This window comes from Sarcophilus harrisii, chromosome 2 (assembly GCF_902635505.1).
Source record: "Sarcophilus harrisii chromosome 2, mSarHar1.11, whole genome shotgun sequence".
Taxonomy (NCBI): domain Eukaryota; kingdom Metazoa; phylum Chordata; class Mammalia; order Dasyuromorphia; family Dasyuridae; genus Sarcophilus; species Sarcophilus harrisii.
The window spans coordinates 433,902,964-433,929,560 of record NC_045427.1 but is presented as its reverse complement, the minus strand read 5'-3'; the positions used below and the strand labels follow the sequence as shown (position 1 = coordinate 433,929,560).

Here is a 26,597-nt window from a genome sequence, read left to right as displayed (position 1 = left end):
TTCTCACAAAAGTCCTCCTTGTGACATCTCTAGAGGGATTTCAAAGATTTAAATGGACAGGGAGGAGGGGCTGTCATGGAGGAAGAGCAATGGAGGATGGGGAAACAGTGATGGTAGGCTCAGATGGTAATTAAGGCTTCAGAAGTGGGATGGGGGCTCATTCTCTCATTGAGAGAATGGAGATTTAGGGATTGATGCAGGGGCTCAATGGGAGGATAAAGCCTCACTGACAGAATGGAGACTTGGTGAGGGGATGGTAGTTCATAAGAGGGGCATTCATGAAAGAACACAGATGACTCAATGAAGGCACAGGAACTCAGTAAAGAGAACAAAGCCTGAGTGAGGAGATGGAATGGGACTGGATTGAATGGACTGAGTGGGAGAAGGGCTTAGGGGATGAGAAAAAAGATGGGAAGCTGAGTGAGGAGATGGGAGGCTCTGTGGATATAATAAAAAAAAAAAAACTTTCCTAACAATTAGAACTATCCAAAAATGGAACAGCCTTTCAGGAAATAGTGGATTGTCTCTATGTCAGTAAAAATCTTCATCCAAAGGCTGAACACCAATCAATTGAGGAGAGGATTCTTGTTTAGGTAAGAGTTGGACTGTATGACTTCTGAGAGGGTGTGATTCTATGATGGAGGATTAGAGGCTCAGTGAGTGGGGATGGGGGTTTAGAGGATGAGGTACTTAAAAAGGGGGAAAGGAATTCGGTGTGGGGTTTGAGAAGGGAGATGAAGGCTCCGTGGGGGAATGGGGCCCAAATTACCAGAGTAATGGCAACTTGGTGAGAGGAACACAGGTTTCTTGAGGATCTGGGGAATTCTGTGGGGGTAACAGAATGTGCTCAAAGAGCCATTTTCCAATAGGCAGGGGGCCAAAGGATAAGAAGAAATGTCTCAAGAGGATTGCAAACTAACAACAGCCATATAAAATATTGTTCCAACTCACCAATAAGAAAAATGTAAATCAAAACAACTCTGAGGTTTTATCTCACACCCAGGAAATTGCCAAAGATGACAAAAGATAGAAAGTCAATATTGGAGGGACTGGGAGAGGTTAGGCACATTAATACACTACTGATGGAATTGTGCATTGGCCATTATGGAAAATAATTTACAGTTATGTGAGAAAAGTCCCTAAATTCTTCATACCCTTTGACCCAAACATTCCATTACTTGGCATATACTCCAAGGAGATCAAATTTATGAGGTCCCCATAGATGCCAAAAATTTAAAGCAGCATTTTTTGTGGTATTAAAAAAAACCAAAATAGAAGTAAATGTGTGGACATTGGGGAAGGGATAAACAAATTATGATACATGTGTGTAAAGTAATAAACATTATTGCAATGTAAAAAATAACCAATTTGAAGAATTTGGAGAACATAGGCTGACTTGTATGAATTGATGCAGAAAGAAATAACAGGAAAATAATACACAATGACTATACCCACGTAAACAAACAAACAAAATCCTCACCAATTCTATGTAATTGTAATGACCAATCTTGGTCTCCAGAATAAATGAGCCAGAAACTCTCTCTTTTCTGTAGAGATGAAGAATGCTGCATACACTGCCAGACAAGGTCATTGTATTGGTTGTGTTTATCTGTTTTTCTTTTTCATATGAAAGAATATATTCAATGAGAAGATAGGAAGGAATGAAGAAGGCTATGATAGAGCAAAATGACTGTGATGTCAAAAGCATCAACCTACCTTGTTTTTTTTTAAAAAAAATTAAATAAATTAAGGTGTGTGGTGAAATGATAAGGTTTCTGAGCAGGGGAAAAGTGACTCTGTGATTGAGGTTCAATGAGGGTGGTTGCTCAGGGGAATGAGGGCTATGAGGGTGTTGGGGGCTCAGTGTCATGAATTGGCCTAGTTTCAGTGGAGTGGGGGCTGTTCTAGAATCCAGGACCAGTCTGGGGCACAATCTGGGGCTCCACTGGCTGCTAGCTCAGCCACGGCTGTAGGAAATCTTCTCCCTAAAAGAGCCCCAACAAGATCTAATTTGTTCAAGCATTGTCTAGGATCCCAGCTTCCAGCTGAGGTTACAAAGAGGTTGGAGACCAGACTGGTATTTTTAGAAGTCTCCAGGACAGAACTGAAGTCAGAAAAAGGATTCAACTTCAGGCAAGTCCCTTCCTTTTTCTGGCCTCAGTTTCCCCTTCTGTGAAATGAGGCAGGGTAGTATAGTGGTAAGAGTGTCAGACTTGGAGCCCGGTGAGGGAAGTACTCAAGTCTCCCCTCTGACACTGGCTACTTAGAGGTGAGTAACTGAATCTCTTTTAGGCTATTTTCTCCGATACAACATGGGAATAATGCCTGCAGTACCAAGTGAAGGCCTGCACATTTTCAGTCTTATTTTTAACCTTACCCCCCATTTTCAGTCTCTCTCAGCCCATCCTCCTTGCTTCCCCTAGGCCCTTAGACCCAGCCCACCCTGCTCCACTTCTCCCAGGACTTTGTCTTCGAGATCTAACTTTGGAGTTGGGGGCTGCGCTGGAATCTGCCTCTGCCCTTACTATTTGGACATCTGGATTTTCTTCTCTAGGATTCAGGCTCCCTATTTGTAAAATAAGGAGGCGGGGCTGGATGATCCATCTCCCAGGTGGGAGCAGCTCCTCATCCCCGGAGTTCCTTTCCTTGGTAAGGCAGGGGCTCAGTCAGTGCAGGCAGACTGGGGTTCCCCAAGAGCTAAGGCACCAGTTACTGCAGCAGGGCCTCGTCAGATCGGACACAGAGACAGACGCAGACAGCAGACAGACTCACAAACACCAGACCCAGACGGGCGGGACCCAGGGAATCAGGCGCCACGGCCCAGAAGCTCAGATCTGGGACCATCTTTTATGGGGTGAGGAGACTAGGACCTTCCTTTGACCCTCTAGTACCGAGGCAACCAACAGAGACATGGAGACAGGAGGGAGACAAGACAGGGGAGAGACACAAACAGGTGGGAAGGAGAACCCATCAGCGGGGAGAAGCCTAGCCAGTTTCAGCCCGGGAGGGGTTCTGTTCTTCTTCAGGGCAGGCAGGGGTCCCTGCACCACCCCAACCATCAGGCTGCTCCCAGCCGGTGTGTCTGCTGCAGCCCGGTCTCGTCCATCTTTCCAGTCATCTGCCTTGTGCTCCTGAGTCCTGAGCCTGACTCCCCCCCAACTCAGCTCTGCAAATAAGGGCCTGGACATAACTCACGGCCATCACTTCCCCCCTTTCCGGGACAGACACCTGGGGATGCAGGAGAAAGTCTGCTTGACTCGGGCGAGGAGAGGGAGAGGTCTCCGGACCTCTCTGGGGGGCCGGGGGACCAGTCTCTGCAGGGTACCCTCAGCGCTGCCCGAGGGGGAAGCCTCCCGGCAGCGCTTGCACAGGGGCAGCAAGGCCCGGATCTCCTCTTCATCGTTGAACGGACTCTCTCCATACTTCTCCTCTAGTTGCCTGCGCAGCTACGGGCCAGAAGGCGGAAGAAGGGGTGAGGGGAAGGGAGGGTCAGAGAAGGGTGTAAATGGGAAATGGGGAAAGGATTTGAGGAGGAATCAAAGACAGAGGCACAAAACCAAGGCAGCCCAGTCCTTCCACCCCACTCCATCTCTTATGGGAGCCTGAGCCCCTGCACTGAAACTTGAGGTCAGGGAGGGGAGGGACAGGTCATAAAATGAGAGCTCCTCTAAATGCTCTTCCAGCTCTTCCCATGGAATGGTAACACAAACCCTTGCTGCCCCCTCCCCTCTTAGAAAGGACTCATGGGCAGGGCGTCCCCTACACCTGACAGGGACCGTGCTTATGAGAATGGCACGGTCCACATTAGCGCAAGGTACTACAGCAAATGCCTGAGACTCATAGGGTTAGAATTGCTGATGGGCTCTGGGGACCCCGGTTCACATTCAGTGCTGCCCTCTTCTCCCCTAGAGACATTCTGATTGTGGGCAGGGACCCCACCCCAGAGCCTGCCCCTCAGGCCTCTGACCCTTCAGCAAGTTAAGAGATCTCACCTGAGGGGCTGTCTCTGATCTTAACCTGGATATGCCGGCTCCCATCATACTTCATTACCATCCCCACAGGGAGGTCCCTCCCCCATGAGACAGCCCTGACTTTGTGCTTGGGGATGGACCACAGGGAGGGGCTTGGGAGGGCCCGGAGGGTAAGATTAAGGGCTGGATCTGATTCGCCAGGGCTGTGAAGCTGGTAGATTGTGCTCAGATGAGAGAATATCTGTAAAAGCACTTGGCCAGCTCCTGGCACACAGCTCCTTCTCCCCCCCTCCCTGGAAACTCCAGTTGGGGGTGTGCTTAGAGCCTCGCTCCCCTTCCCCGTCCCGCCTGCTCTCAGGGGGAGCCCCTCCTTCTGCCCCTGTAGTCAGGCCCATACCTTCCGGGCATTGCCCCAGCCGTATTCTTCCAGCTGCTGCTTGAAGCCTGGGTTGGGGTTGGCGATGGGTCGGACCGCTTTGACTGCCTCCAGGACCTCTCGCCAGCCCAGTCCTGTCACCGTCATCACGTAGGCTGTCACAATGGTGGCACTTCGGGAGATGCCCGCAAAGCTGAGGATGCCCAACCTTTTGTTACCGGCACTGCTGCCTGGGCAACGAGATCCACCCCCACTGCGGTTCCTCTCCTGGCCCAGTCCCCTAAGACCCCCCGAGAAGGGCTCGGACCAAGGGAAGGCTTGGAGGTGAGAGGAGTCAATGGGCTACAGGGTCCTCAGAGGGCAGCTCACAGATGATAAAACTTATGATAACAGAACCCAAGAGTTTATTGTAATCAAAGCCTCTCCTGGAGCCCATCCTCCCCTTTGAAGAGCAAGTCTTTCTGGCTGGATTTCAGTCTGGGGATTTTCTCCCTTGGGAAGTTCCCAAGAGCTGAAGTAGTTGAGTGGCTCTTGCCTGATCCCCCTCATCTAGAACTGTGGCTTAGTGGAAAGGACACAGGACAGGGAGTCAAGAAATCTGAGTTCCGCTAGTAGTTTCCTGAGTGACCTCCTTCCTCCTTTCTCTGAGCCTCAGTTTTCCCATCTATAAAGTGGGAGAGTTTGACAAGATCTACAAAGATCCCTTCTACTCTGACTTTCCACATCTGCGTTAAGGTCCTTTCCAATTTGGATGCTCTGGGATTGAATGATTTTGTAACTGCCCCACTGGACCCCATTATCCCCAGTGCTCAGCAGTCACCTTGGGGGCTCCCTAGGCCCCTAGGCAGGGTGGGAGGAGGAGAGGTAGGGCAGAGCTAGAGCTCAGTTGAGTGGTGAGGTTAGTATATTTGCAATATTTCTTTTCTCCTTAAAGGCACCTTGTATAACTCTCAGATCTCTTGCTAACCATGATCCCTCAGCCAGGCTGACTCTCCCCGGAAGGACTTATAGCTGAAGAGCCTCCCTTCTACCTATCCTCCAACAAAATTTCCAAGTAGGGAGCTCCTGAGTGGTGGTAGAAGTCTATATTCCTTAGGCTCCTCCTTAGGTATTAATGATATTTCACTCGCAAAGAAAATTGAGGTTTTTATCAGAATGGAAACCATGTAGCTCAACCCTTTCATTTCACAAATGAGGGAGCCAAGTGTCAAAAAGGAAAAGGGCATATAATCAATCATTATCAGATCTAGGAGTAGAGCCTGGAGTTCCCCTCATTCCCAGCCCAGTGCTGTTTCCAGTCTGTTCTGCTATCTCCAAAGGGATGAGTCAGAAAGGATGGAATTCCAGATCCCTGAGAAGACCCTTCAGGAAAGTGTCTTTTGAACAAGGGGGTAGAAGGATGGGACAGAGGGAGGGGAGGGCATTTTACTGAGCTAAAAATGCCACTCAGAACTCCCAGGGGCCAGGACTCCGGGGTAGTGGGTGGCTTACCAGTGTACAAGGCAGGTTCCTCCACTGAGGCGACAGTAGTGGATGAAGTTGATGCATTCTTTGAAGTGCTTCTTACTAGGGGAGAAAGAGACATAGGTGAATGGCTAACACAGCGGGGGTTGGGGGGGAGAGGAGGGGGATCCTGAGCTCTCTGCTCCAGGCTGACTGAGGCTCTGGTCCAGCCGCTTCTCCATTTTGTACCTGGGTTGGGGTCGCTAGGTGGGCAGAGCACTCATGCTGGAGTCAGGAGGACCTGAGTTCAAATTAGCCTCACACACTTCCTAGCTGTATGGGCTGGGCAAGCCACCTAAACCCAACTGCCTAGCAAAAAAAAAAAAAAAAAAAAAGGAAAAAAAAGTTCATTTTGTGCCTGTGTTTATCATACACCCTTTTCTTTCCTTATCCACTGAATAAGGTATTTTGAAGTGCTGGGGTAAGATGAATCACAAGTTGCTGGAGTGGTAACGGATCTTGGAATTTAAAATGTCAGAGCAGGGAGATGCCTTGGAAGAGACCATCTGTAGTGTGATGGAAAGAGCACCAGCCATATCAGGAAAATACACACAATGACTATAACTGGGTAAGTGGAAAGAATAAAATAACAAGCCCCAAGATTGAATTCTGGGCACTGACCAAACTTAGTCCCCCCAAAGAAACAAAAAAATGCAGTTCTCTTCTTCCTTCCTTTGCAGAGGGCATTACAGATTGCCTATTCTGTCACACTCTGCCGATAAGTTCATTAGCCAGGCTGACATGTTGCTTTTTTCCCTCTCTTAAAAAAATTTTTTTCTTGTCATGGAGAATGACTTTCTTTGCAGGGGAAGGGAAGGGATATATTTGCTGTTGTTGTTCGGAGGCAATCGGAGTTAAATGACATGCCCAGATAGTTAACTGTCTGAGGTTAGATTTGAATTGAGGTTCTCTTGACTTCAGGACTAGTGTTCTCTCCATTGTACCACATAGATGCCCTAGAGAAGGGATATATTCAGAAATAAAAGTGATGTAGAAAAAAAAGAGATCAAGATTTTTTTTTAAATAAAAAAGCATTACAGCTATATCCATAAAACATGGGTTGGAATTCTACCTTTGTGACATTGTCACTGAAACTAAGTTTCCCCATGTATAAAATAAGATTAGAGATCATTTAAAGCCTCCTCTATCCTAAATTATAATCCTACGAACACAAATATAAGGGCTGAAAGGATTTTAAAACACAGAAAACAGAGACCCTTCATAGACTGAAGTAGAAAGAGAGCTGGACTTTAAAATTAGATTTTTCACATTTGAGTCTTGGCTCCAACACTTACTAATTATATGAAGCAAGTTATTTTATCTTGATGGGGAAAGTGCTTTGCAAACATTACGTCATGACAGAAATAGGAAATATGGTATAGCACACATATATACATATATATGCATACATATACACATATGTATGTATTATAGCATGTTAGAGCTAGAGAAGGTATTATGAGGATCATCCAGGTCAAATTTTTTTTATCCAGGATCTACTCCATTACAACATAATTGGTTTCCTTTTTTAATCCTATAAATTTTATTATTTTTTAAAATAATAGCTTTTTTGTTTTCCAAATATATGCAAAAATAGTTTTCAACATTCACCCTTGCAAAACTTTGTGTTCCAAATTTTTCTCCCTTCCTTCTCCCCACTCCCTCCCCTAAACAGCAAGTAATCCAATACATATGTTAAACAAGTAAAATTCTTTTATACATATTTCCACAATTATCATGCTTGTGCATTTTATTTTATGCATTTAAAAACACCATTCTGAATCAGGGTGATTTATCAGCCTGATAAAGAGTTCCATGGTACAAAAAATGTTAAAAATGCCTGATTTATTACAACTTTCCCATTTAATGTAGGAAGAAAGACAGAAGTTACACAATGAGTTAGTGGTATAGGTAAGATTAGGACCCAAGTGTTTTGACTCTAATCTAGCAATATACCTCCACGATGCTAGAAAAACAATTCTGTAAATCGAGGGGTTTTGGTAGCACTTTTCTGGTAGCAAAAAACTGGAAACAAAGTGGATGTACATTGATTGAAGACTGGCTAAAAAAAAAAAAACCTATGGTATATAAATTTTCCAGCTTAAGATATTAAAAAAAAAAAAAAGTAGGGGTATATTAAACTTAGAATAAAGACATGACTATGTCTTGTCATCCCTCTAAGAAATACTGGGCTGGGGGTGGGAATGGGGAACCCCCTGATTTAATTGGAAGGAGAGCCCCTCCATTAGCTGGGCTCTCCCCCTCTCTCTCTCCCTTCCTCCCTTTCCCTCTCTCCCTCCCCCCCTCCCCCCTCTCTGCCTCTCCTCCTCTCTCCCTCTCCTTCTCTCTCCTTCCCTCCCTTGTTCGCTCCCTCGCTCCCTTCCTCACTCCCTCCCTCGCTCCCTTCCTGGCTCCCTCCTCCCTCCCTCGCTCCTTCCCCTCCTCCCCCTCTCTCCCCCCACCTCCCCCTCCCCCTACACCCACCTTCCGCCCCCCTCCCTCTCTCCCTTTCTCTCTCTCCCTCCCTCGCTCCCTCCTTCACCCTCTCTCCCTTCCTCCCTAGCTCCCTCCCTCACTCCCCCTCCTTCCCCCCCTCCCCCCTCCCTCTCTCCCTCTCCCCCTCTCTCCTTCTATCCATCCCTTCCTTGCTCCCCCTTGCTCCCTCCATCACTCCCTCCCTCACTCCCCCTCGCTCCCTCCTTCAATCGCTCTCTCCCTCGCTCCCCCTCACTCCCTCCTTCAATCGCTCTCTCCCTCGCTCCCTCTTCGCTCTCTCCCTCCCTTCCTCTCTCCCCTGCCTCCCCGCTCCCCGCCTCCCCCGCTACCTCCCACTCCTCTCCTTCTCGCCCTTTGCCCTGGCTGTTTAAAAAGTTAGCTTGAGAGGCAGCTAGGGAGATAGACAGACATCAGCTCCAGAGTCAGGAGGACCTGAATTTAAATCCATCCTCAGGTACTTGATTAATTTACTATGTAAACTGGGCAAATCAGCTACTCTCAATCACTTGGGGAAGAAGGAGGGAAGAGTTAGCTTGCTAGCTCTGCAGGCATCCCAGGCCATCAGCTAAAGAAGAATCTAATCGAGGGAACTTCTTAGTGGGGAGAAATATTTCTCTCTTTTCCCATCATCTATAGGCATAGAAATGGAGGGACTTGCCCAGTTCAAAGAATTGTGTAGGAAAAGCCAGAAGCAAGTATAAATAGAAGGAGATATCTTTCCTCTATCCCATGGAAGGGCCACGGCAACAGAGATACTCTCTAAAGAGGGGACACCATTGCTAGTGGGGAGCAGAGCCACATATATATAGACACAGAATCAGGTCGAAAAACTTGAGGAAGGAAGAGTCTGTGAGTGGTGAAAGCTGGAAGCAAAAAGAGCAGACACCGAGAGAACAAAAGAGAGAACTGGCCCTGGCAACCAAGAGTTGAGTTTCTGAGAGGGCTGAACCCTGAATACCCAGGTGAATCACTATCAACGAGTGCTGATCCCAAGGTTCTCAAAGGAAAAAAAGGACCCCTAGGGAAATACCGAGGTGTGAAGTTCCTTGTCATTGGTATTCTCTTCCTATGACTCACACCAGTGTACTATAAGTTTATGCCCATTTCCCCCGAAGACTCTTATATGAATTATCAGGAAAATGTGTACCAGGGTTATGGTTTTTTCTTTTTTTAGCTACTATTCTTACCATGCCATTTTAATAAATGTCTTTGCTTTTATTTTTTGAAGATATGCTTACTGATGGAGGCTTATAATATAATTTTAGGAGTGTGGAGCCAGATTGTACCCTTGAACTTGAAAGTAGTAGTAATTCTCTCTGAAGATAGTCCAAACCCTGGGGTCAATATATATATAATAGAACATTAGTATACTATAGGAAACAATGATTATGAAGAATTCAGAGAAACATGGAAAAACAAAATCAAGAAAACATTCTCCACAGTGAATACAATGGAAATGGAAAGGATAATAAAACCTAACCATGTATAATTTTAATGACTAAGCTTTGCCACAGAGGAGAGATGAGGAATTGAACCTCACTCTTCTCCCTAAAGTGGTATGGAATATTGTATACACATACTGTCACTCAAGGTTTCTGTGTTGATTAGTTTTATTGAACTGTACTCTTCTTTGTAGGAGTTAGGGGGATTCATCTCCCTGAGTTCAAATCTGGTCTCAGATACTTCCTAACTATGTGACCCTGAGCAACTCCCTTCACCCTGTTTGCCTCAGTTTCCTCATCTGTAAAATAAGCTGGAGAAGGAAGTGGCAAATCACTCTGGTGTCTTCGCCAAGGAGACGCCAAATGGGACCATGAAGAGTCAGACAGGACTTGACTCCTCCGATAACAACAACTTCTTTATGTTACAAAGGAAAGTTCATTTGGTAGGGTGAATGTGGAGCTTATATTAGAAAATAAATGTGATATAAAAGCAAAAAGAATCAATAAAACTTTTAAAATAAATACAATAAAGTTAGTTTAAATGACCTCTTCTAGCTCTAAAAATCTGGTGCTGAAATATAATTTCTTGAACAAATTGTTCAATAATCCCCATGCCTTCTACCATGTTTAGGGTTACCTTTTAGTGTGCCCCATGACATTTCACACATGATTGATCCAAAGGGAGGTCTGTAGACTCCCTTGTAGTAGAGGTTCTTTACTACCCCTACCCCCCAAGCCTCCTGCCCCTGCAATTACTTTAGTATAATACTTACATAGGGACTTCAGGGGTGTCAGGCACTGGGATCCGAAGATAAGTAATATCCTAAAAGAAGAATACAAGCTCAGGAAGCTAGAAAATGTCCAAATGCCAGCTTTTGCTTTCCCAGCCCCAATTCTCAGTCCCAGATTCATTTCTGGGTCAAAGTCATTTCTCCACTCTAGGCCTCTGTTTTGTAAACCTTAAAACTACATGGCCTCTAAGGTCTTTCTCCACTTTGTTATTTTGTGAGTCAATGGAACTGAGATCCAGAGGGGGGAAGTCACATCATGAATTAGTTACAGAGCAAAAACTTAGACCTGTGGTTGAGTGACTTCAAGTTCTGAGTTCTTTGTAGATTACAACTATGAAGACAAAAGAAAAATCATGGGAATTAATAGCCAGCAGAGTTAAGAGACGTATGGCTTCTTGTGGGCCTCAAAGTCTTTGACATTCACTGTAACAAAAGTGACATCTCAAAATAAATCTCCCTGTGTCCTGAGAACAGGATTTTCTGGCATTAAAATATATATATATATATATATATATATATATATATATATATATATATATTTATAAGAAGTCGTATTAAAACATGTCTTTTTGCCTAAAAAAATAGATATGCCCTAGGTAGCTGCCTATTTTGGTCACTTTCAGTCCTAGCTTTGGGGAGAAGGGGAAAAATCAGGTTGAGAACAGATCACATCAATAGAGCATTTTAGGGTTAGAGTCGGGAGTTGGGTTAGGGTTAGGGTTAGAGTCGGGAGACACAAATTTAGAGTTGGGAGTTTTTAGAGTTCTCAGGTCACCTAGAATATAAAACCTGAAATGGACGTTAGAATATAGAATGCTGAATATCAGCTAGAAGGTACCTTAGAATCAAGGATGTTAGAGCTATAAAGGGAGCTTAGATCATAGTACACAGCATATCAGAATTATAAGGGGACCTTAAAACATCGATGTTAGATTTAACAGGCACCTTAGAAACCATTTAATTCTACATTTTACAGAAAATAAATTAAGGTACAAAGGCATTTACTTATTCAGCATCAAGATGAGAGATGATGGGACAAGATATAGTTGGGCTTGAAGTTAAGATACAAATCTTGTCTTTGATGGCTACTAACTGTGTGACCATAGCAAGTCCCTTAGTGTAGACTCTATATCCATGGAAGGAATTCCCATACTGGAAATTCCCCTCATTGATAAAATCACAGGGGTTACTCTACCCACCCCCGAATAAGTCAAGCTTGGGGTAGAACCCTTGTCTCTAGACTTCCATTCTAAGCTTCTCAACCAATTTTCCATCTGAGGATTTACCCCCCTCCCCAAGCCCCAAGGACAACAACAGGGCAACAACAGATTCCCTTTTACCCTTGCCCTGAGCACAATCCTGGGCTTGGGACCACCCTGGCCACATTCTCAGGCAGGGCACTGGCTACAGGAGGTGTCAGTGGGGTGGTGGAGCTTTGGAGGGAGTGATGGCAATACCTGCAGCAAGGGCTGGGGAGACTCGTGGATAGAGATGATGTGCGTGATTTTATTCCTGCTCAGCTGGTCTGGGTCTTTGGCATCTGAGAAGGAGGAAAAAGCCAGTGCTGATTTGGTGGGTTTATTTATAGCCCTTAGAGCCTGGCTGCGCAGGCTAAGAGGCCCCTTCCCTCCCCTTTCTTCCTCTCTCCACCACAGGTCAGACCTAGGGCCATATAACTTAGCAAGGGCCAAAACTTCCAGACAGGTTTCTTATCAGTCCAAGACTATGTCTACTAGGCTTTAGATAAACTAATTTTTGCTAAGGTATTAAAAGCTGTTTGTGTCTTTAAAGGTCACTTTTCCCTGGGACATACTTGCATTTTAACCAAGAACATCAAACCTCAAAAAAAGAAAGGAAGAAACGAATGTGGGAATATCAGGCACCCAGAAGCAGCAGTAGAAAAAGCACAGAATTGGAGTCAGGAGAAACAGATCACGGGTCTTATTCTGCCAGACCCACATGTGTGGCCTTGGTCAACTAGCTTTCCCCTCTGTAAAATAAAGAAGTTGGTCCAGACCAGGAATTTTTAACCTTTTTATGTGTGTGTAATGGGCACCTTGAGCAGTCTGGTGGACTATGGACCCTTTCTGAGAAGAATGCTTTTAAATGTATAAGATTTCTTTTTTTTTTCTCAATAGTATTTTATTTTTCAAATAACATGTAAAGATAATTTCCAACATTCATTTTTATGAGATTTTTGAGTTCCAAATTTTTTTCTCTCTTATCTCCTCCTCCCCCAAGACAGCAAACAATCAGATATAGGTTAAATGTGTGGGATTTCAAAGGAAACCAGAAGATAAAGAGGTAATTTTTTTCACCATCCAAGCTCATGATACCTTGAAAATCTATCTATGACAAATCCCTAGTTCTAGATGGTTAGTATGGTCCCTTCCAATTTTGATAATCTTGAATCTGAAATCCTTTCTAGCTCTTTCATTCGATGTTCTTTGGTTTCTTTCAGCTTCTATTATTTGGTGTTCCATGGTCATTATTAGAGCTAATGTTCTGTGTTCTCTAAGATGACTTTGCTCATGGTTCTATGATAGGGATATATTTTATAGAGAGAAAGCCCTTCCAGAGAAGGAACAGGGACTTGAAGGAAAGGAAAAAGGAAAAAGGGGATGGATACTAGGGTTGAGGAGTAGGAAGGGTTAGGATAAAGGGAAAGCATTGTTAAAAGATTGAGAAGTCATAGAAAAGGAGATGGTGGAGCTCTGGACCATGGTAGAATGCTCTAGGATAAGGAATGAAAAGAAAATTTCCTAAATTCCATCCCCCAGATGGTGGGAGAAGGAGAATGGGTATGGCCATTGGTGGTAAAGGACATATAATTTATGGCCAAAAACTCAGAAAGTATTTCCTAGTATGTTATAGACGTAGTCAGATACAATCAGTATGTTGGGTGTTTTTGCCTAATTGTTTTTCTTCCTAACAACGGAGGAGAAGATGGATGGGGCGGGGAAAATAGCTTCCAGGAATAATTGTGATGGAAAGAAAAAAGACATCAATAAAACATTTTTTTAAAAGTCTGCTTTGCCTCAATCACATAAGGACCCCTCCCTCTTCCCCATCAGTAAGCATTGAAAATTAATTCCATTTCCTGGATTATGTGAGTATGTGTGGGTATGTGAGTGCAAGAGTGTGTGTGTGTGTGTGTGTGTGTGTGTGTGTGTGTGAGAGAGAGAGAGAGAGAGAGAGAGAGAGAGAGAAAGGAGGAGGGTGGGAGGTTTCATAGTTCAACACTAAAACAGTCCATTGTCTCCCACAGGAGACAGGTATGTGCTGGGTACAGCATGTGGATAAACTTAGCATTTTGGAACAGGGCAAAAGACCTTTTGAGTTGCCTAGCAGCAAGTGAAAGTGGGCCGAGGCCAGAGACAGCTCTGAAGTTATTTGCCCAAGACCACACAGTTTCTATGGCCCAGTCAGGATGTGGATTTTCATTGCCTGACCCTAAATGCGGTGCTATTTCTCCTGTACCTCTGCCCTTCTCATCATAACCTAAGCTTGGATTGGTCAATATTGCTCTTTGTGAGCCCTGCATAATAGGACTGTTTCCTATCCACTGACAATAGCAACAACTCATATCTCTGTTTTAGAGTGTTTTAAGATTTATGCAGTTTGACCCTCCAACAACCTTGTAATAAAGGGAGGTCTTGTAAGTATTAGCCTCCTTGAAGAAAGTGCAAGTTTTTACAGTAAGTTAAAAAAACGTGCCCCACAGTGCTCCCCTGGGAATTGCTTTCCCAGCGTCTGTGCCTCCATGTGCTGGACCAGGTCCAGAGGAGGACAGATTAGGAGCAGCATCAGCAGGCCAAGCCAGTTGCAGTAACCCGATCACTTTCCTCTTGACTGCTTTAGATTTTCAAACTGGATCCTATCTGCTAACCTTATTTTTTTCACCCAAGAAAAGGCAGGGGTTTGTTCAAGGTCAGGTGGCCAATAACAGCAGAGGCAGAAGCAGAACCCAAGTTCCTTCCATTCCTAAAACCACACTGTCTGTGGCTAGAGCCCTAGGGGTCAGTATCCTGCAGATACTTTCCTGCACATCTCTATCACCAACAAGAGAAGATACTAAAAGAGTGTCTTTCTAGCCCCTGGGATAAAGGATTTGCAGGATGCCTTCCTGGAAGCTAGCTGATGCCAGTGTCTGTCTGCTAACAGCCTGGCTCTTGAGGGGGGGTCTCATTCTTCCCCCTAAAGTCATCTTTCTTCCTCCCCTGCCTTGAGAAGTCTATGCTTAGGATATTAAAAATACAGAATGGCAGCATTAGAAGAGACATTGGCTATTATGGAGTTTACTTCTTCCCCCTTCAATTTACAAAGGAGGAAACTGAGGCTCAGAAAGGCTACTACTCATTCAAAGTTGCACAAGAAATAAATGGTAAAACTTGGGTTCAAAGTCAGGTCCTATGACTACATTGGACCCATTACACACCCCTATCCCTAGGACAGGTCTAGTGAGAGAAAGTATCTTTTCCAAGGTCACACACTGAGTCAAAAACTCCCTCAGGATTGGAACTCTCTTTTTTTGAGAAAATGCAACCTAAGCCGAAGGGAAGACCTGTCTAATCTTAATTATTTGCTAGTTTTTCTCCTCACCTCACCTTCATTTCTTTCTGAAGAAGGGGGAAGTAAAGCTGCTAAATTAATTTCTGAGCTATGGCCTTTTCCTGAGGCAGAGGAATTTGTGCTCTAGTGAAGAAAACCAAGATATCCAGGTAGTAGCCAAGGATTTTGGGGACCAAATCCAAGCCCCCTGGTTGGGGGCTGTGGAGAGCTCTGGGATGCTTTATCCATCTAGTGCTAGGTCTATAGATTATAGAGTGGGTGGCAGGGCTGGGGTTGGGCTGGGCAGTGTTTGGACTTTGGGGGTATGGGAGAAGGCACTGCTTACCAATGAAGTTTCCCAGATAGAGTCCAGGAAGAACCTGTAGGAGCACAGAAAGGAAGAAGGTTAGATTTGGGTTACAATGGGGTTATAGAGGTGCACCTTTTCCCCTCATTGGGTTGTCCACATGGTGAAACAGAGAGATCTTCTGGCTCTTGCTGCCCATGCTTCTCAAACCCTTGATGCTGCTGGGTTATGATTACAGGATCATAAGGTTTAGAGCTAGAGATCCCAAATCCCCTCAACTTTGTAGGTAAAGAAAAAGAAACCTAAAGAGTAGAGAGTGATTCACTAAGAGCTTATGGAGTAATAAGGGGCAGAACAGGGATGCAAACACCAAATCCTCTTTCCATTAATGATACCAATACTAACATCAGAAACATCCTGGTCTCAAAACACTCCCCAAGGACTGCCCTGCGCTTGGCTGAAGATAAACAGCTTCTCTCCATCTTCCTCTAACCCCTAGGTCCTATCCCCACCTCTGCAACTGTCCCCATGATACCTCTCTAACATCTGACTCACTCTTTCTTTTTTCTGAATGACCCAATCTGTACCCAGGAAATGAGGAGCCAACCCGAATCAGGGAATCCAAGAATCATGATGGTCAGAGCAAAGTCCAGCATCCTGTCAGTCTGGCTGGTATCTTAATGATCTTCCCTGGGTCAACAGCATAGTGTGGCTCCAGGGGACAGGGGGTTCAGAACCCAAGATACTGATGAAAGACATGCAGTACTCAAGGAAACACTAAAATCCTGGCCCCGACTTAAAAAGGTCTTTGAAAGTCAGGTAGGGATAGGCCAGGGTCAGACCTTTAGAAAAAAAAAAGAGAAATACAGAGGCAAAGTCACTGAGAAAAATAGAAAGGCAGATTCAGGAATGGAAAGAGGGAAAGAGGACAAAGGGAGAATTATACAGAGCGACGGAGATGAAAAAAGGACAGACAGACTTGCAAGAGAAATTTGGAGATGAAGAAACAGGGAGGGAGAGATACAGATAAGAAAAAGATAGGATGCAAGAAAGGCTAGATGGCGACAGAAGGATGGAAAGGGATAGAGAGGAATAAAAAGAATCTAAAGAGATAAATATTGAAAAGGCCTTGAGGGATGGAGAGGGAGGAAGAATGGGAGAGAAAGGTAGAAATTCAGAGACGCAGAGATGAAGGGGAGCAGAGAAAAAAAGGAACCAATAGGACAAAAAGAGAAATGTATAGAGGGATCCAAGGATGGAATTCAAGGGAGAGAGAGGGGGACAGAGACGGGTAAGTAGCCCCAAAGGGGAGTGAGGAGGAGATGCAATGACAGAGATGAAGGACAGAACTGAAATGGAGGGAAGGAGAGAGAAAGAGAAAACACACAGAGCCAGTCTCCTCTGCAGTAGATTTGAGTCAATTTGGTCTCAGAAGAAATTCCTTTGGGGGAATGGGGGATGGGGGATGGTGGGATTGGCCAGTCGTGGGGGTCTGCATTGAGGCCCAACCCACCCTCCATCCCCGCTGACTCCTTACCTTGTTCATGCCATTCCCCATGGTCCTTGTGCGCCAGCCGGCTGCCCCTGCCTCCAGTTCCCAGTCAGGCTCCAGCCCGACGGGGCCCCTGGCTGCCTGGGAGGTCAGATCCAGGCGCAGGCGCCGGGCTCTCCCTCCTAGTCCAGCTCTGAGGATCCAACCAGTTACCAAAGGTGTTACTTCTTCCAGAGCTGGTCGGGGCAGCACAGGGCTGGGAGACAATGGCAGAGCCGGAAGGCTCCACCTATTCCCTAATCATGTGCAGGCTGCCGGGCTGCTGACTGGAGGCCAGGCTAAGCTAAATGAACAAAAGCCTTAGTGTCCCTGACCCCCAAGGGCTGTCTTTTGTACCCCCTCTAGGGACAAGGAGAGATTGTCTCAACCTTGCAGTGGGAGGCTGGCTCCCGCCCGGCCCCCGCTGACCATGCCCAGGGACGGGAGCACCTTTGAGGGGCGGGCAAACCCTGGCAGGGCTGTCACAAGCAGGCACCATGCATGGGGCTGTGGGAAGCTAGACATGTTGGGGGCAGAAGCGGAAGGGGAGGGGGAGGAAAAGGCTTTTATTTTCAGGGATTCTGATTCTGGAGGGGGATCCCTGTCGTTGCGGAGCTTGTTAAAGACACACAGCCTCTGTGCTTGGGGTGCGGGAAAGGAGATGTTAAGTAAGGGGGAGAGAAGTGGGATGAGAGGACATTTGTTTTAGATGCAGAGACTCACGGAACGTCGGCGCTGGAAGGGACTATTTTATAGGGACAATAAGGTCTACTAAGATGTAATTTTTCCAAGGGCACATATTGAGTTGGTAATAGAACCTCAACCAGAACCCAGGTTTCTTGACTTCTAAACAAGGGCACTCTTTAGTTGAGGAGGAAGTAATAAGAATCTTTTCCCAGGATCCGTCGATTTAGGGGAGGATATTCCTGATCTTTCCCCAGCCCATTTGTGAGGGCAGACAGCCCAGAAATGTTTTGTTCTGTATAACCAGACTAAGGACGGTGCCTTATACACACGGCTGCTTAATAAATGTTCTTGGAGCTGTGTTTTTTAGGGCGGCTAGTGACCCCAGAGGAGCCGCTTCTGGGCGCCGGGGTGAGCCTGAGCGAAGGAGACGTACACACACAGAGCAGAAAAGAGGGGCGTCAGGAAGCTACGTCATCTTCAGGATGCAGTTGGAAGCCGTGGAAGGAGTCTTAGGAGACCCCCCCAGACTTAGGCGGCACTAAACCCTGCCTCCGCCATTCCCTTGCGATATGTCTTTAGATAGATCCTTTCCCTCTCCGGGAGGGGAGTCACTCATCCTACAGAAAATAAGTTTCGTCACTGGATAAAGCGAAGCACTCAACGAGCCTGAGGATGCTCGGATGCAGGCAGGAGAGCACTGTACAAGCACGTGGAGAGCGCTGGAGAGTCCCCGGGGTGCGCACTGCGTGGGGCTTGTGTCCCGCCCCCGCCCCGGGCTCCGCCTATCGCGTGAGAGCTTAGTCCTTGATGGATAGAGCGGGGAGAGAGGAAGAGGGAGGAAGTGATCCGTAGCGTTGCTTCGGCAACGCGACGCACAGGCGGGAGAAGAACGCGGTGGTCGTTTTAAGGCAGGCTGGGGGGTTCCCCACAAGTCCGGAAAGCAATGCAATGTCCAAATCGAAGGTAAGAAAAGGACAGGCCAGAAGCAGCGTTGCCGTTCTCCCCAAGGAGGAGGGCGAAGCTGCTGAAGGACCACGAACGCCAGCATCGGCTCCGGGTAGGGGATGGAGGAGAAGAGCTCCTCCTAGACTGCGTATGTTTCTGAACGCCCAGAGGGAAGAGAAGCAGAAGGCAAGAGACTACAAGTCCCGGCATGCATTGGACCGCTAAAGCTGTTGGGGGGAGGGGAAAGAAAACAGGCTTTCTTCTAAGGCTTGTGGGAGTGTCCTTCACAGAAAGGGGGAGGGATTTATAGGATTACCTTCCCTCCCTGGCTTCCATCACTTTCTAGGAACCTTTTTGCCATCCTCTCCCTTTGCATCCGAGCTGCCAAGTCAAAGACGTGCCTTGTTTGTGGCCTGTGAGGCTAGAGCACGTGGGGAGCGGGGCGGGGACGGAGAGTTAAGGGCTGCGGAGGTGGTCAGCTCCGTCTCCTCCCGGGGTGGGGGGGGTCTTACAGGACCGTCCTGGAATTTACCTCCCGCCTGCCTGATTAGTCCCATTTCAGTTTCTGGGCTCACTAAAGATTAGCCCCAATGTCTTGCAATGTAGACTGGGAAGGGGCCCCAAAATTGTTTAATATCATTCTTTCACTAATTTTTTAATCGTTCTTTTCAAAAAATTACATTTTAGCCTTAACTCTTACTGGCTGTGTGTCCTGGGCAAGTCACTTAACTCCAACTGCTTCCCCAAAGGGGAAAGAAAAATTTAAATGACATTTTATTCATGTCTTTTGTTTTTATATTACAATAATTAATTTGTACTTTTCTTTATTAGTAGTAATATTCCTAGAACTGGATAGTTTACTTAGTTCCTATAGAGCAGTGGCTCTCAAAGTGTGGTCCAGAGAATTCTGGGAATCAATGAAACCCTTACAGGGTCCACAAATACAAAATTAGTTTTTGTTTATTATATGGTAAATAGCTAAATGTTACCCACATAAGCAAAAAATCGTTGGGCAGATCCTCAATAAATTTCAATAGTAGAGATGAATACTGGAATGAAAGTTTGAGAGCCACTACTAAGTCCAAAACCTACCATGGGCTCCAGTCCTAAACACCCTGGCTTCTGGGATTCCTTTCCTCCTCAATCTTGTTTCAGGGGTACCATGGCTCAAATACCTATCAGGGCCCATTTTTGCTGGAGATATAAAAAGAAGAATAGGGGAAAGGTGGCCCTTTCCCTTCATGTCACTTTAATTTATGGCATCTTCAATGTGGTGAACTGGGATCTGAATTCACCCTCTGAAATCCATAGAGTTTCCACAGTAGTTGTTAGAAAACAGCCTAGAGGAAAAATTGGTAGAGGATGCAAGCATCCAGGTTATCTGAATCAGACCTACTCAGGGCAAAGGAATTTGTAGTATTCTTTCATACAGTTATTTATAGTTTGCAGTTCTTTTAAAAACTGTTTTTATTTTTAAGGGAATAATTCCCCCCCCCCCTTTTTTTGGCTGAGACGATTAGAGTTAAGTGACTTGCCCAGAGTCACAGAGCTAGGTAGTGTTATGTATCTGAGGTTATATTTGAACTCAGGTCCTCCTGACTTCAGGGCTGGTGCTCTATCCACTGCGCCACCTAGCTGCCCCCTGGGGAATAATTCTTAATCATCTATTTGAATTTCATGTTTTCAGGATTTTTTGTTATAAAGATATTTTTCCAGTTGAGTGTTTCCCCTTCTTTCCTAATTACCTCGATTTTGTTTGTATGAAATGTTTAAAATTTTATGTACTTAAAATTGTCTGTGACTTCTATTATCACCTCTGGAAAGGGTACTTCTTTCCATTCTTTTCTAATATTTAAACAATTATGTGATCATTTAGATCTAAGTTGGGTATTCATTTGAAACTTTTTGTAAAAAAATTTTTATAAAGAAACTGTGAAATATAGTATAAGATGCAGATCTAAGCCTATTTTCTGCCAAACTTTTTCAGGTTTCTTCATAGTTCTTGGGAGCAACTACATGGTATGGTGGTAAAATGCTGGTCCTGGAGCTAGGAAGACTCATCTTTCTGAGTTAAAATCTGGCCTCAGAAACTTAGTAACTCTGTGGCCCTGGGCAAATCACTTAACTCTATTTGCCTCAGTTTTCTCACCTGTCCAATGAGCTGGAGGAGGGAATGGCAGTGTCTTTGCCAAGAAAAGCCCAGAGGGATCATGAAGAGTGAAACATGATTGAAATAACTAAACAATAACAAAAATAGTGCTTGTTAAATTGGGAGTCATTTCCCATATAAGTTGGTGTTCTTGGGTCCCTCTGGCTGCTACTTTTCCTTTTTCTTTGCTGGATCCTTATATAGCACACCCCCTAAAATTGTGTATAAATGTATAGTATGTGTGTGTACGAGCATGTGTGAGTGTGTGTGTCTATTTCCCCAAAGACTCTGTTCCAAATTTTCTTCTCTACACCTCTCAGTGATTATATCTACTTCCATGAGTTCCATTATTATGGATATGTAGGTGACATAAACAGCCTTAGTCCCTCCTGAGTCCCAGATCCACGTCACTAAACTACTGCTAAAATCTACCATGTCCAAATAGATCTCATTACCTTTCTCCCCAAAACCTTCTTCCTAAATCCCCCACTTCTCTTGATAATACCATAATCCTTCTGGTCACTTAAGTTTACAATTTAGAAGTCACCTTCAACCCTTCATTCTCCCTCACCTTTCATAAGCAGCTGCCAAGTCCTGTCAGTCTCCACAGTATCATTTGTACCCATAATGTCCTCCATTCACATCACCTCCTACTCCAGGCCTCAGGTCATTCTCCTAACTAGCTCCCAAAATGATAGGAATGCCCTAGCCAGTGGCCTACTTAGAAAGTTCCTGTGGCTCCTTGTGGATGCCATCGGGTTAAAACACAACTCTTCTGGTACTTAAATCCCCTCACTATCTGACTTCAGCCTACCTGTCTCTTCATTATTTGTTATACCCAAACTGGCTTCTTGGTTGTTCCCTCTCCTTTTTTCCCCATATCTGGAAAACATTCCTTCCTCACCTCTAATTCATATTCTTCCTAGCTGCCTTTTAAAGTTTAACTCAAGAACTACCTCTTAGTAGAGGCTTTCCCTGTTCCCCTTAGCTTCTGTCTTCCCCCCACTCCATATCCCAAATTACTTTTTATTTTATTTTGTGTATACTCTGCTTATTTGTGTACATGTTGTTTCACTGATAATATAAACTCCTGGAGAATGGGGATTATTTTGTTTTTGTATCCACCACAGAAAATCATTAATAAATGCTTATTGATTGGTTGATTTGGTTTAATCTAAGCCTGGGACTTCTAAAACTTCTCCAATTTTAAAGGGGGAGAAATTGAGGTACCGAGAGAGCAAGGTTTTGTTACCAGGTAATGGTTTATGAATCCAGGAACAAAATGGTCCCATATCCTTGCAGGTACAGAGACCAGCCTCATAGGCCCTCCTGGCCTTTTGTCTGGTAACAGGCTGATCTTTAGTAGGATATGTGAGGTTCATTCCTGACCTTTAGTACCACTCTAAGAAAAGGGTTCTCTGTAGAAAGATCTCAAGTAGCTCCTGCTGCCTTGAACTCCTGTCTGGTGAAATTGCTGCTGATTTTCTGCTGCCTTTTTTTTTTTTTTATAAATTCCAGAATCACTGTTCTAAGGGCCATGGTGTATCAAAGGTGAAAGAGCGGTGAGTGGACTGGCTTTGGAGGAAGGCGAGAAGGAGAGGACTTTGATTTTCCAGTTCCAACTCCAGAAGCAGTTCTATAATCCATGGCTCCACACATTTGTAAAGCAGTTCCTTTTCTATAATATCATTTGATCTTCCCACCAACCTCTGGGAGGGTCAGCAATAGTGGCTGTGGCTCTCATTTTATAAATGGGAAGCTCAGGCTCAAAAGTGTTAAATCTGAGGTTACTGGGAGACTAGAAGGGAAAAATGTTTGTTTGTTTTTTAATATTTTCTAATTGTTTCAAAGTCATTCCAGCTGACAGTGGTGGAAGAAAGATTGGCAGTAGAATAGAAAGACCTGGTTCAAATCTTGTTTTTGCCCTTCTTATCTCTGTGATTGGGCATGTGACTTAAACTCTTTTGGCCTTAAATTTCTCATTTGTAAAATGAAGTGGTCAGACAACTAGATTTCCTAAGAGCATTTCCAGCTATTAGTCGGTGATCTATAATATATTCCATTTCCCTGACCAGGGCCTTTTTTTTTTTTTTTTCTCATATGAAAATGAAGAGATTGGACTAGATAGCATAGAAATTCCCTTTTATCCCTAAAAGCCTAGGATTCTTAAGTGTGTGTGAGATAAACTTTGTTGTGTATTTTATTATCTTCTTAATTCATAGTTCCCCTCCCCCCACATTTAGCCTAGTTGTTCACTCCTAACTTTAAAAAAATTGCAGGATCCTAAACTTGATGTCTTGGGATTCTAAATCCTGAAGATAGAAGTGGGTTGAAAGAAAGGTTGGAAGACTGGAGTAGGCAAGGGAAGAAAGTAGAGTCCTAGTAAAGAGACTTAGACCTTTCTTTTCATTTCCTTATTCTGCATTTCCTTGGAAAACTATTGACTTTCTTATATTTTTGATTTGGATTTGTCTTTTAGGGACCAGAAACTATGTATCCGTTTCAAGTGCGCAGTCATGAATACTCTTCTGGATGTCCTCCGCTGCCGGCCTGGATGGGTAGAAGTGAAGGAGTAAGATAGAACTACCCTCTCTTTTCTACTCTCAAGGTTACCACTTTTTCCTTGGTTAAGGAGAGGAGGGGATAGCACTTGATCATTCACACACTGGAATTCACCATGAAGAAGCAATCTGCTCAAACCCAACTGTGCTTAAGGGTCTTTTTGTTTAAGCTCCCTGTATGATCTCTGGTATAGTCCCCATTTTAGTGGCTGAAGTGCCTACATACTGTAATCTCTTTTCCGAGTCACCAGTGATTTCCCTATTGAGAGTAGATAGGAAAAAGCCAAGAGCCCACCTCCCTACCATTCCCTAACTCCCATCTCTGCTGCCCCTCCAAGCCAAAAGCAAATCTGACTGGAAAATCTTAGCTCTGCCTCTGAATAGAGACAGAAGGGACCCTCCAAGAAGCTTCTTTGTATCCTAGAACTAACTCATTTGAATATAGGTATGAGTATTCACTCATCAGAGAACTTATACATTTGTGAGAAACCTTTTCAATGAATTCCAGACCATTTTCCTTTTCCTGCTTTCTCTCCCATTGTTAAGGAATAAGGGTTTCCTTTCCCAGCTAACTCTCCAGCATCTGTACTAATGCACAGAGGCAATGTTCCAAAGTGGAGAGAGGATGGGATTTGGAGTGAAAGGATCTGTGTTTGAATCCTAGGAAAGTACCCAAATACAGTTCCCCTGATTTCTTTGTCCAGAGGTGTCTTTCTCTGCTACTCTTGACCTCTGGGCCTCTGACCCTGTCCTCTCGGAAATCAGAGAGAAGGAAGATGGGCTGCCGGTTTTTCCCCATCCACTCTTAATTGTAGTGACCAGGGAGTCCTTCAGAGTCCCTTGGTGACAAACTTGTGTTCCCTACAGTGAGGGGGAATGGGACTTCTACTGGTGTGATGTCAGCTGGCTTCGGGAAAATTTTGACCACACCTATATGGATGAACATGTCCGAATCAGCCACTTCCGAAATCACTACGAGGTAAAGCATTTGGGGGCTGGGGCCCAAAGAAGTGTAACAGGTACCCCGTGAATAGGACACAGGTCCCCCTTGGAAGGGTTAGAATTGTCTTTGGGAAGTCTCCTCTTCCCAGCTTGTTTGAATTTCTGGGATATCCAGGCTGAAGGGAATTGCTTTCTTCAGGTTGCAGGATAAGCTGAACATGGGCAGAGCCTTAGCCTGGCCATGGGCACAAGGGTTTGGATAGCCTTGGGGTCTAGAGGTGAGAGGATGAAGAGGGATCTGGCTGACCCTGTTCATATGTGGTCCCTCAGCTAACAAGGAAGAACTACATGGTGAAGAACTTGAAACGCTTTCGGAAGCAGCTGGAGAGAGAGATGGGCAAACTAGAAGCAGCTAAGTGTGACTTCTTCCCTAAGACCTTTGAACTGCCTTCTGATTATCATCTCTTTGTAGAAGAGTTTCGAAAAACTCCCGGTATTACCTGGATCATGAAACCAGTGAGTCCAAAAGAGTCATTCCTCCCTCCCCCCCATTCTCAACCCACAGGTAGTGGGAGGCCATGGTTCTAGGGCAACAGAAAAATCAGTCTATGGGACTCAAAGATAAAGAATGGGCCCCCTGTTCCTTTTTGTTTGATTTTCTTTGGAATTCATCAAGAGAGAGCCCTAGGTTTGGAGGAGTTAAAGTCCCTGGGCTTGAAGCAGGCTCTGCTGCTCACTACCTCTGAAGTTCTCTGACCTCAGTTTACTCTTATGTAAAATGAAGGTATATACTCGGTCCCTAAGGTCTTTTCCAGCAGTCTTAGTTTGTACTCTTGTTTGCCCAGCCCTCTGGTTAACTCTGAGAGGGAGACAAAAAGAAGGGCCTTTACCTCTGGGAGTTCCTAGTTCCATGGATGGTTGTAGGTGGGCGGTGATGAAACAGTGACATAATGGTTCAGGACAGCATGTAATCAAATGTTAGAAATAGGGAGAAATACTTCATTATATACATGTAGACCTTGCTGATAAAAGATGCAAAGGAAAAAGTAGATGTCTTCCCTCTTCTAGAAGCATCTGATGCAGTCCTGTGGCTCTGGTCTGTTCTTCTTCTCCAGCTCAGGTCACTTGTAGAAATTTCTTATAAAATTGATCTCAAAACAAACTTCCAGTTCACTTTGCCAGTAAACAGGTAAATAGTGAGAGTTAGCTCAAACCCTGTTGTTTTTAATTAGACCAGGAGATTCACAGTTTTACCTATCACCTATATCCATCATCTATATCACCTGTTTACATCTATCAACAGAAATCAGAAGCCAATATTATAAAATGTATTCCAATACAAAAACGAATTTATCTAAAATTGCCAGATTTATCTAAAGTTAACAAAAGGTTCTGGGATGGAGAGATAAATGTACTGAATAACAATTTAAAGAAATTCCAGTTTAAAGTTTAAAGCAATGAGTATATTATTTATTTAAATAACTTTTTATTGACAGAACCCATGCTAGGGTAATTATCCCTTGCACTCACTTCTGTTCCGATTTTTCCCTCCCTCCCTCCACCCCTCCCCCAGATGGCAAGCAGTCCTATACATGTTAAATAGGTTACAGTAGATCTTGGATACAATATATGTGTGCAGAACCAAACAGTTCTCTTGTTGCTCAGGGAGAATTGGATTCAGAAGGTAGAAATAACCCGGGAAGAAGAACAAAAATGCAAGCAATTTACATTCATTTCCTAGTGTTCTTTCTTTGGGTGTAGCTGCTTCTGTCCATCCTTGATCAATTGAAACTAAGTTAGATCTTCTCTTTGTGTATATTATTTACATGAAAACCATTTAACTTCCAGCTCTGTTCAAATAAACAGATTCCTTAACAAAAATATGTTACATCTCATACAAGGTATCTATTCTTTTCCTTCACAGACAGTTCTCAAATTAGGTTATAGAATAGTCTAGCTTCACAAACTTAATGCATAATTATTTGCCTAATTGTCTCCATAGCATTGAAAAAATTAAAAGATCTTTAACTTAACCAGCAATATGTAGCTAGTGCATCACTTTCTAAAGTCTGGAAATCGACAAAATAATAGATCATGCCTGATTTCTAGCATTTGCTAATTTTTGAGGTTTAAGTTCTCACACAGAAAATTTAATGACCAACTCTTTCAAGCTCTTTGGAGCTGCAGCACACCTCTGTGCCACACCCACTGTAACGCAAGTCTACAAAGAAGAGATTACATTTTCTCATCTGTTCTCTGGGGCCAAGCTTGATAAATATGACTAAAGCATTCAGTTTTGTTTTATAATTCTTTCTATTTACATAGCTGTAATCATTGTGAATATA

The 26,597-nt window shown here is 44.5% G+C and overlaps 2 protein-coding genes across 3 annotated transcripts in view; one reads left to right on the top strand and one right to left on the bottom strand.

The window, feature by feature from the left end:
• Positions 1-943: 943 nt before the first annotated feature.
• DUSP15 (dual specificity phosphatase 15) lies at positions 944-17,442 on the bottom strand. Its single transcript, XM_003757018.3, has 7 exons — positions 16,975-17,442; positions 15,477-15,510; positions 12,037-12,119; positions 10,562-10,611; positions 5,839-5,913; positions 4,369-4,540; positions 944-3,446 (listed from the first exon to the last, which is right to left on the bottom strand). The coding sequence occupies exons 1-7, from the start codon at positions 16,993-16,995 to the stop codon at positions 3,201-3,203; spliced, it is 681 nt and encodes a 226-aa protein (XP_003757066.1). The 5' UTR covers positions 16,996-17,442; the 3' UTR covers positions 944-3,200.
• Positions 17,443-18,494: 1,052 nt separating this feature from the next.
• Positions 18,495-26,597, top strand: part of TTLL9 (tubulin tyrosine ligase like 9) — a 44,851-nt gene continuing 36,748 nt past the window's right edge. The window contains exons 1-5 of one of the 2 annotated variants that reach the window (XM_031954119.1): positions 18,495-18,618; positions 22,268-22,311; positions 23,229-23,321; positions 24,178-24,289; positions 24,583-24,768. In XM_031954119.1, the coding sequence (XP_031809979.1) occupies positions 18,604-18,618; positions 22,268-22,311; positions 23,229-23,321; positions 24,178-24,289; positions 24,583-24,768 (450 nt within the window). In that variant the 5' untranslated portion in view covers positions 18,495-18,603. The other variant, XM_031954120.1, reaches the window with a different exon arrangement.

What these genes read in the sequence shown, in the direction of transcription:
- DUSP15 (XM_003757018.3), bottom strand. Translation starts at nt 16,995, where the DNA reads ATGGGGAATGGCATGAACAAG. An exon ending in CTATCTGGGAAACTTCATTG is followed by an intron (nt 12,120 to 15,476) that starts GTAAGCAGTGCC and finishes CCTCCTTCTCAG; the next exon opens with ATGCCAAAGACCCAGACCAG. An exon ending in GGAACCTGCCTTGTACACTG is followed by an intron (nt 4,541 to 5,838) that starts GTAAGCCACCCA and finishes GGGCATCCTCAG; the next exon opens with CTTTGCGGGCATCTCCCGAA.